Source organism: Scomber scombrus, chromosome 13 (genome assembly GCF_963691925.1).
Source record: "Scomber scombrus chromosome 13, fScoSco1.1, whole genome shotgun sequence".
Classification (NCBI taxonomy): domain Eukaryota; kingdom Metazoa; phylum Chordata; class Actinopteri; order Scombriformes; family Scombridae; genus Scomber; species Scomber scombrus.
In genome coordinates this window covers 17114758-17125587 of record NC_084982.1, presented here as the reverse complement: position 1 = coordinate 17125587, position 10830 = coordinate 17114758, and the positions used below count along the sequence as shown (strand labels likewise).

The 10830-nt window shown below is 37.2% G+C and overlaps 1 protein-coding gene across 2 annotated transcripts; it reads left to right on the top strand.

Annotated features, from left to right (window-relative positions):
- Positions 1-1150: 1150 nt before the first annotated feature.
- Positions 1151-9967, top strand: LOC133993376 (sorting nexin-4-like). 2 transcript variants are annotated; one of them, XM_062432294.1, is made up of 15 exons: positions 1151-1276; positions 2032-2156; positions 2970-3111; positions 3327-3476; positions 3937-3984; positions 4218-4273; positions 4650-4722; positions 5041-5102; positions 6290-6355; positions 6593-6682; positions 7272-7371; positions 7599-7744; positions 8293-8407; positions 8549-9429; positions 9460-9967. In XM_062432294.1, the coding sequence occupies exons 1-14, from the start codon at positions 1181-1183 to the stop codon at positions 8594-8596; spliced, it is 1317 nt and encodes a 438-aa protein (XP_062288278.1). In that variant the 5' UTR covers positions 1151-1180; the 3' UTR covers positions 8597-9429; positions 9460-9967. The 2 variants fall into 2 exon arrangements, with proteins under 2 accessions (XP_062288278.1, XP_062288276.1); XM_062432292.1 differs by having other exon boundaries at positions 1160-1276; positions 8549-9967.
- The last annotated feature ends 863 nt before the right edge of the window (positions 9968-10830 follow it).

Here is a 10830-nt window from a genome sequence, read left to right as displayed (position 1 = left end):
TGATCCTATGCATTTAGCAGTACCCACACTTTATAATAAATTATAATTTTGTTTGTTATAGGATCACTTGCAATGTTAGAACAATTGCAGAAAAAGTCAGGCTAATGACTTAGCATTTCATAAAATAATTTTATGTCACCTCTTTGTGCATGATATATCAGGGCATATTGTTTTATTCTATTTATTTTTTATAGGGGCCAGATATTGTTTTGATATTGTATTGGTTTTATTGTTTTGGATAGCATTTATTTATTCATAAATTAATGAAAATGTAAATTATTTGTTAGGCAACAATTAGATGGACATAACTGTATGTATGTTGAAAGTGTGAAAAAAAGAAAGTATTACCTGATGTATTGCATTTTATTCGATGTTTTGGTATGTAGACTACGAAAAAGGGATAGAAAGCCATAGTCATTCCTGTATTTAGAATGAACATTATTATCACTTCAACTTAATCAGGGGTGTCAAACATATGGCCCATGGGACAGAACCAGCCCACCAAGGGGTCCAATGAAGCCCAATGGATAACTTTGCAAAGTATGAAAATTGCAGAAAAGTAACTCAAATTTTTCATTTTTTCATCACATATATTTGTCACAACTGTTTGATAACTACATTTAAGAGATCAATGCAATATATATATATATATATATATATATATATATATATATATATATATATATATATATATATATATATATATATATATATATATATATATATATAATTTAGAGGTTTTTATGTAGTGGTTTTACTGATCCAGTCCCCTTGAGATCAAATTGGGCTGTATCTTTGTCACAACTGTTTGATAACTACATTTAAGGTATCAATGCAAACAAGTGTATGTGTATGTATATTTTCGTTATATATATACAATTATTGGGTAACATATCGATATCGGAATTTTTTAGTCCTTAATTCCAGTATTGGTCGGGCCCTAATGTATATATATATATATATATATATATATATATATATATATATATATATATATATTATTTACAGGTTATTATGTAATGGTTCTACTGATCCAGTCCCCTTGAGATCAAATTGGGCTGTGTGTGGCCCCTAAACTAAATGATATTGGTATTATTATGGTCACTCCCTGGCTTCAGTCGTCGGCGCATGCGCAGAGAAGTCAGTCCGCTGTGCCAGCTCAGCTGACGGCAGCAGCCAGATGATGATGGCAGACCCTGGAAGTAACGAAGAAGTAGCTGTGATCGGTAACACCGACATCACCTCAACGGAATTAGAGAATAACATCATAAACACGGTCGTAACTTTTGCCCTTCTTTCTGTGAAGCACTTCCGGAGTTTAAAAAGCCTGTTTTCACTAGTGCAAACTTTCCAAAACAGGCCTAACGTAAAGTTAGCTAGGTGGAGTTAGTGACATATGGAGACTTTTACTATCTTGTAAAATGTTTAAAGAAAAGCTGTTTTGCCTTTTTACTTCTATGTTTTAAAGTTGCATGTGCCTGACGTTAGTTCTGCGCGGTCACTTAAAAGTTATAATTTGACAAAACGTTGCTTGTGTTTCGAAACTGCTTTGCAAAACTTTGCTCCTGACGTTAGCTTGCTAGCTAGCTACTGTAACTTACTGAACTTAGTTAACGCTCAGGCTAAAGTTATGTTTGCTTGATTCGTGGTTGTTTTCTGCTAGTCTACTGTTTAGTACCGTGTTTTTTAGTGAGAGAAGACTATTTCCGCATCTATATTGTCTTTATTACTTCGTTGGTGGTAGGATTGTCCTGTCTTGTGACCTGCATACGCCTATCATAACCCTGTGTCAACAAGCACAGTGTAACACTATCTTCAGCAGAAAAAAAGTGTGCAGGTAATCGTGCTTGCGTGTCTGTTTTTGTTCTCTCAGTACCTGACAACCACACTCTGTCCTCTCACACACCTGTCTACTCATCTGATGTTATTAGTTTCTCATGCTTCCTCTCAGACCTTGATGTTTTACTTTCCCTTCAACTGATTGTAACATTTTCTCCTTCTTTCTTGTTTTTGGGGGGGGGGGCTGTGCAGATGGTGGAAAGAGGAACAGCTCTGTTGAGAAAAATGGAGATAAATGTGGCAGAGGCTGAGAAGAGAACAGGGAAGAACACCGTAAACATACAGGAAACCTATACTGTCTACCTCATAGAAACACGGTAGGTCCTAAACAAGAACATCAGCTTTTGTCCTGCTGTTTGATGATCATCTTGTGTTTATTAATCACCATTGCTACTTAGTGTTAAACAACTTTCAGGTTGCTTTTTGCTAATCTTTCTATCAACTGTAGTTGTGCAGAAAAAAACAGCAGTGTTGCAAGAAAAGTGGAGTGGGACCTCTTACATGTAGACTTCATCAGTATTACAAATACACAGGATACCCTGCTTTCTCCTCCACAATTTAAATTCACTGATAACTTAATAATTAAACTAGTAAATTGATAACAGCTGGTAATCTCAAGACATTATATCTCAATTTTGGTTCAGTTTCAATGCTAGAGGTGCCCTAACTTGATTACAAAATATTCTGAAAGAAAATCAACCAAATAGAATGAATTAAAATCAGCACACCTGTCATATCATATTATGTGATGGGAGTATTTACTTATCTTCTTTGCTGTGCGTAGGGAAAAACCTTTGTCTGTGGGTAAGATAAAAATGTGATTTCACTGCACTGCCCACCACATCCTGTACACACTTGTCAGGTTTGGTAGATTAAACTTGGTTAAGCAAAGCAAGAACAACATCACATGCAATCAGTGGCCTAGCTTTCTTGTCAGACTCTGTGTTACCCCCCCCCCCAAAGATAGTGACTTAAACAGTGATGGAAATGAGTAACTGATTAACACAATTAGATTGAATTTGTTGTTCTTTGTATGTTTCTAGTTTCCCTGAATGAGAACAGAAGTTTACTTCTCACAACATTTCTACACTTTTACCGTAAGCAAGTTTGTTCCTTCTGTGTGTCTGCAGGCCAGCTGAAGCCGTCCCAGATGGAGGTACGCCAGCCACACCTGACACTTTGTGGAGACGCTACAGTGAGTTTGAGCTGCTCAGAACATACCTCCTGATCACCTACCCCTACATCATAATCCCTCCACTACCAGAGAAAAGGGTAAGTAGTACGCTTACTATTTTTAAAGAGTTTAATTAGAGATAATATATTTGTTGGGTATAATTAATCCCTTTGATACACTATAGGACCTGAAAGTTTGTGATAGAAGTAATCCCTCTGTGTTGGGCACACACCTTTTTATGACATTGACCCCCCCCCCCCTCAAATTTTCTTTGACTGCTATCTTCTCACACGCTTGATTGTGCTTCTTGTAGGCAGAGTTTCAGTGGCACAAGCTGTCAGCAGACAACCTTGACCCAGACTTTGTCGAGCGACGGAGAGTCGGCCTGGAAAACTTCCTGTTGCGTGTTGCATCACACCCTGTCCTTTCCAATGACAAGATCTTCTTCCTCTTTCTTACAGAGGTTAGCATCCGAGCACATTTTTTGCCATACATATGAAGTCACACAAACTCATAGTCTTGCAGGGATTTAAAACTGATAATTGCACTATGGCGAAATAATACAAGAGGCTGCATTGGTGAGACATTATTTCCACAGGGCTACTACATGAACACACCCCAGGTAGAATACCTACTAACATAATGCTAATCTGCTGTTAAACTGTCAGTGTCTACATAAAGGTGACAATAACTGCTCCCCTCATTAACTTTGAAATCTGAAATAAATCTCTGTAATTTAACCGTTTGATACACCTTCAAACCTCCATACCGAACATTCAAACCTGTATTTCATTATCTCCTTGTAGCCTGTAGCAACATGCTCAAACCAGAGCGGCACTGTGTAATATGTTGCACTGCTGGAAAACATATTACACAATATGACTAATAACCCTGTCTATTATCTGTCAATCATCTTTCCTTAGGAGAAGGGATGGAGGGAGGCGGTTTTGGAGACTGGTTTCCAAGACAAGGTATGCCATATATATTGTTTTAAGAGTGCTTTATCTTTTCCATTCCTTTCCTAGTTATTATTTCGTATCTTAACTGTTTTGGGAACATCCATTGAACTTGCTTGACTGAGAATTATGTTTGTTAACTAACATTGTCTGAAGTCACATGGCGTGTGATATGACTGTGGCTAAATGGACTATGCTGTATGCAACATAAAACTAACTCAGTGTAAATGTATTTGTGTTCTTACCAGGTTGACTCCAGACTAAAGTCCCTGAATGCCATGTTCAGAGTCAAGAACCCTGACAAGTAAGTGTAAAATAGACCTTAGTGGTCCTTCTAAAAAAACAATTTACTCTTGATTGGTTTTCCTGACCACATTTTGGTCTGATTATACAAATCAGGGAATTCAATCATATTACTTAGTTATCATGAAATTGTTACTCGAGAAATTTTATTGAGTAGACTGAATTAGATCCCAGTGACAAAACAGGTAATTATAGGTACGATAAATGAAGTTGTTTTAGTTGGAACAGCTCTGGGACTATTCATAAAAACAAATATCAAAATTAATTTGAACAAATGTAAAACAATCTGTTCACTCTGGTGTCACACATAGAAATTGCTGATATACAGAAATGCAGAAACACAGTTTCAGGTATGATCCATTTGTTGTTTTCTCCAGGCGATTCACAGCGCTGAAACAGTACAGTGATGAACTGAACAATGTCATCTCTCAACTTCTCAGGGTGCGAGCGGTGAGTATTTGCATGCATCAACACACACACATGACCAGTGGTTTACATTATTTGCATATTGTGTTGTGTAGCCTGGATATACTGGTGGAGTCCTCTCTCTGACCATCTGTCGAGTGCAGATCCAAAATACACTGGCATTGAGTCTCCAAACACTTGAGAAAAATATCTGGGTCTTAAACTTGCTAGATCTTTGACTTTCTGACTATCAGAATAGTGGTGTTTGTTTGTTGTCATACACTTGTGACAACAAAGCAAACTCCACTCTATGTCCATTTCTTGTCAGACTATGCTCATAATAACTGATGGTTTTTATCCTAGAGAGTGGCAGACAGGCTGTATGGAGTTTATAAGGTCCACGGTAACTATGGGAGAGTCTTCAGGTGAGAAACACATGCTCTAATGTCAATTGTATTTCTGCATTAATAATTGGCCTAAGAGGAGGCCTTGCATTGACACAAAATACAGTACTAACAAGTGATAAGTTAAAATGAATAGACTGTTGCATATACGGTATCCATTTATCTTTGACCAACATACAGATGGGTGGCAAATTAAAGGAAAAACCTAAATAAATGAGTGAAGAAAATGAAGGAATGCAGATGTCTCAACAGAGGTGCACTGCATAGTACAATTAGTCAATTATCATTCGATCCGATCATTCTCTGTGGCATGTATAAAAATGCTAAACAGGGCAGTTGATTCTGATTTTGTATCAAGATGGCTAGAGTAAAAGATCTAAGTGACACTGAAAGATTGTTCATTGTTGGGGCACGTATGGCAGGAGCTTCAGTCACAAAAACTGCTCAGCTGGCTGGTGTTTCAATAGGAACAGTGACTAAAGTGACATTTGTATTTAGATCTATGGGAGGGAAAGACATTAGTAAACGGGATCGGAATTGTGATTGACAGCGCACATCTGATCGTGATGTTCATGCATTAGTGCGATACCAACTTGTTAGACAGTGCTTTCCACCACCATCATTAAAACACCAAATTAGGGAATATCTTTTGGAAGAATGCTGTTCATCCCTCCAGTAGAGTTCAGAGGCTTGTGGCATGCGGTGGCCCAACACCTTACTAAAACTGTTTGTTTTTCCTTTGATTTGTCACCCTTCTGTAGTTGCCATATGTAAAGCTTACCATACAGTACATGTTGCATTTCTTGCATTTCTTTTTTTATGTCACTGTAAGGACTTTTAATTTTTTGACTTATCAATACTTAACTTAAGTCACAATGAAAATGAGATATACATGTTCTACATGTTGTATTTATGCTAATGCATTTAGTAGAGTAAGGTAATTACTGTAATTATTGGGTCATGCTTCATCTCAAGCATGTTTCCGTATGATTTTTAATACAATTGGGGGAGTTGTTTGTTGATAATGATTTTTTGACGCCTCAAGAGAGATAAAATTCATATTTTATGAACAAATGGTGTCACACAAAGCACCATTCAGTCTTTTGACTTAAAGTACATGTAAGGAAACATCTAAAGGCTGGTCTAAAACAATGAAAATCAGAGAGAGTTGTGGGAATTGATATATGACTGCATTGTTGTGTCCTTAGTGAGTGGAGTGCTATAGAGAAAGAGATGGGAGATGGACTACAGAGTGCTGGCCACCACATGGACACGTGAGTAGAAGACACACACCAGTTGCGTATATATAATATACTTCAACTGTTGCTCATTCTCACACACTCTAACACTAGCTCACACTTAAACATGTTACAACAGTAGCATTGTACCAGTCATAACACTACATCAGTCCTTTCTCACCCAAATTAATGTACACTATCCCACACAGTGCTTTAAAAAATGTTGTTTTATTAATTTCACTTGCAAATGTGACTGTGTGTGTGTATGCCCAGATATGCTGCATCAATAGATGACATTCTGGAGGAGGAAGAGCACTATGCAGATCAACTGAAAGAATACCTCTTTTACACTGAGGCTGTCCGGTAAGTGTGTTGTGTTTTTTTTTTTTAAAGTTAAGAAGCCTTCAGGAAAAATTCATTAATTTTGCTATACTCCAGTTCGATAGATGCAATCTCACCAAATTACTCAGTCAAATTACTATGAAAAGATCACACATGAGTATCCATGCTGCCTTAGTGGTTTTGATCATCCTGACCTTCTGTAACGCCAGGCGTCAGATAGGAGTGCAGCATTACCAAGTGTGTTTGAAACTGTCCATAAACCACAACAGTTGTTATCCAATCACATGCTTGCACCTCATATTGCTCTTGTTCTTTATCTTCATTCAAAACAAAGCAGCATGCAGCAGTGCTAATGCAAATGCTTTTCAGTATATTTAAATATTTATCTTTGAGCAGAACATATAAACCAGGCCTGCTGCTGATGGTAGGATAGTTTCATTAGTGGTAGTGGAAGCGTGAAATCAGATATTCTGTTTGACTCTTTGGTAAAATATAAAAAGGGTGCATTTATTGTGTGAATTGATTTTTAGGGGTTTATTTGAGTGGAAAAATATGTCAATATGAAAAATGGTCTTGAGCATTAAATGTGTGTTTATGTTTGTGTGTTAAGGTCAGTATGTAGGAAACATGAGTTGATCCAGTATGAGTTGGAAATCGCAGCTCAGGACCTTGCATATAAGAAACAGCAGAAAGAAGAGCTGGTGACCGGGGTAACACACTCACATACTGACTTATTATCTCTCACTTTCTCATACACATACACATACACAAGTGATATACACACAGACATTGACCATATTGTGTCCATTGCCATAATTGCACATTTACACACAAGCACTTCAAATTAATCAATTACAAATACAAGTATTTGACTTAATACAGTGGCATGAGTTAATTATTCTATGCTAATTCTGAATTTGTGTATGTGTTTCCTTAGACGGTGCGTGTTTTTTCGCTGAAGGGGATGACCAGTAAATTATTTGGCCAGGAGAGTCCCGAGCAAAGGGAGAGCAGGATGGCAGCCCTGGAGCAGAGTATCCAGGAAGGGGAGGAAATGGTCAAGGATAAGAACAAAGAATGCCAGTAAGCTCAACAGTGACTAATGAGTCTTCAACCTTTTTTAATTTTATTTTATTTTTTTAATTGACTTCTATTAGATGTTGTTTTCCCTCTGTCTGAAAATACATAATCTGGTCTTTAGTCTGACCGTTTGTTACATACCAAAAAGTCACCACAACTTTGAAACATACTGTTACTGTAGGCAGTTGAATCTGTTGATCCTGGATTAACAGTTAAGTGAAGGTAAAGTTAACTGGATGACTTGATTACAGCTCCAAGCAAAAAATGTTTACTTCCTAAAAGTTGATGAGTTTAATCATAAGTCTGGTGGCCTAGAGTCAAATTCAGGCACAGTGTAAAGGAACAAAAGACATCATTAATTATATTTTATGTATTCATAAATAAAACACATCATTGTATAGACAACAAAGACAGGAACTAGCACAGAACAAGGAACAAGCCAGCTACCGCATTGTTTGTTCTGTTGTTCCACATCTATCGTATCTTCTACCCTACTCATCTACATAAACTGACTAAGCAGCATGTGTCCTTGTCTGCGATTGTGTCATCAGAGAGTTTGTGCGAACAGCCTGGGAAGACATTGAACGTTTTAAGGAGCAAAAGGACAAAGATTTGCGCGAAGCACTAATCAGCTATGCCATTATGCAGATCAGCATGTGTAAGAAGGTATGTGTGTATTTTTTTTGTTTTCCACAGTTTGTTCTTGTATGGTTGGCTGCTTAAACATGCCAGGTGTTTGGATGATGATTCTTCATCCGTTTTTTTTCTGTTTGTTTCAAAATCACTCTTGTTCTTTCGCCATCTCAGGGAATCCAGGTGTGGTCCAATGCCAAGGAGTGTTTCAACAAAATGTGAGCCACTGTCCAGCCAATCGCTCTCTGCACCAAAAGTCAGTCAGATTGTTCAGACTGGGAGCATCATTCAATCGTTATGGAGATGGACCATGGGATCACAAATACTGCCTTCACTTTGTTTGCTACCCTAAATCGATGCTACTAAGAATGATTGTCTGTCTCACTCTCTCTCTTTCTCTCACAAACAAACAGACGCACTCACTTTTTTGTGAAAAGTCGGAAACATTTAGTGGATCCTTCCCTTTTAAAGCCAAGTGTCTTAACAGTACCACTGTCTCTGCTTTCTGCTGACATTACCTTTTATACCGCAGATAATCCAATTCCTAAATGCCTTTTTCTTCCTCAGTTGCACAGCTGACAGCATGTCCGAGAGGAGTTATTTGAAAAAATCATGCAGTAATAATGTACGATAGTTACATGCTGGGAGTAGCTGTGTGGTGTATTTTGCTTTTCTTATCTCTCACCCTGAAAATAAGGAATTTACACCAGAGTGCTACTTAATATTAAGTGTTGAGAAGCTGCACATTTCAGGCAGTGGTTCGATTGACTCATTTTAGAGTCAAACTGTCTTTGATAAATTGAGACAAACTGTGGTATGTGCTTTTCTTTTACTTTTAGAGATTCTTCAAGGACTCTACTTCTAGGTACACAGTAAATTAACTGCACTTAGATATGTGATAATACCAACACCAAGCATACATTCTGATATGACACCAATGATCGGCAATCTGCCAAAGTGTTTAATTTGCTTCGATAATTGGTCTGCCGCCAATGTGTCTGCGAAGAATAAAGGTTGAAGAGTTTGGGTAGTGTAGCCATGTTGGTTACAGCATAGTTTTTTTCTTCTTGTACTCCTTAATGGAGGCTTTTTGGATGACTGGACCAAACAAACAGGGCACTCACACAAACTACCTGATATAAGTTATTAAGACACACTGGTTTTGTTGGGGGGGATGGGGGGTTATACCCACCCTGCTCAGTGTCAGTGTGACTCCCCCCATTCTGGCATTAAGTAACTGCACTAAATAATAGACCTGAGTTCCCAGCATGCCTTCAAGTCAAATATCAACCCAAATACTGGAGACCTTTAATTACATACTGTATTATGTTGTATCTTCACAATCTGCTTTCTTCATGGTAACTATTTAAGCGGCACACGGATCTGACATCTGGAAGTTGTGCAGATTATTTCCATTCAACAAATCTTAAAAATCTTTTCAGAATAACCATTATCAATTTATTTGGAAAAAAAACGCCTAAATTGAGGCTTTATGTATGTTTTTATAATAAATGTGTTAAATGGGATATTGTTTTTTGTTGTTGTTTCTGTAATCATTGTGCAAAGACACTAATAAACATGTTTCTTTTTAAACATGATTTCAGTCGCATTTTGATATAGAATAACGTACAAAGGAGAGAAGGATGATACAGAAAACTGTGATGTTATGCTAATTTAACACCACAATGACGTTACTGAAGAGGGTTCTTGATAACTGTTCATGTCTGAAATCTTTTTTTTCCTGTGCAATTTTATTTGTCTTTGTGGCAAATTGTCTTTTAATGAGCTCATTCTTAAGATTACAGTCGTTTTTTTTCCATGAGATCTTTACAGATGTGTGTGTTATGAAATAATTAGTGCTGTTCAATTAGTAAAAAAGCATTTTAATCATAAAAAGTATATGAGATGTAAATAAAGTATGACATTTGCTTCGATGACAGATGTTCCATAGGAGAGAAAAGTCTTTAAAAATCTCAATAAAAGTATTCCTTATAGATTATTTATTTATATTTGGTATAACAGCATTTAACAAATTGTCCTCAGGTGTATTCCACATCGTATAATTATATTTCCATCATTTAAATTCCTTTATATATTATATAATATGTGTCCACTGGAGCTCGGAAAGGCTAGACAAATCCTTGAACCAGTGCCGTGTGTGTGTGTGCGCACCTCATGCAGAGAAGAATGGGTTTCAACTGGAGTATTATATCGACGGCGCCGCCTACCGATCGATACCAGTATAATCATTTCAATTTGGCACAGAGGCGGTTTAACAAACAACATAATAAAATAATAGAGCGGTATGGGAAGGAAGAAAGGGAGAACAGTCTGTGGGCTGCAAGCGGACTATTGAGAAAAGGAGAGGAAAAAGTTCCCTTTTCAGATCCAACTGCTACTTTGGTTTGCATGAGGTAATGTGTGGCTTTCTCAAATAGAAACCTAACATTAATTTA

What these genes read in the sequence shown, in the direction of transcription:
- LOC133993376 (XM_062432294.1), top strand. Translation starts at nt 1,181, where the DNA reads ATGATGATGGCAGACCCTGGAAGTAACGAAGAAGTAGCTGTGATCGGT. An exon ending in AGAATAACATCATAAACACG is followed by an intron (nt 1,277 to 2,031) that starts GTCGTAACTTTT and finishes GGGGCTGTGCAG; the next exon opens with ATGGTGGAAAGAGGAACAGC. An exon ending in TCTTCCTCTTTCTTACAGAG is followed by an intron (nt 3,477 to 3,936) that starts GTTAGCATCCGA and finishes ATCTTTCCTTAG; the next exon opens with GAGAAGGGATGGAGGGAGGC.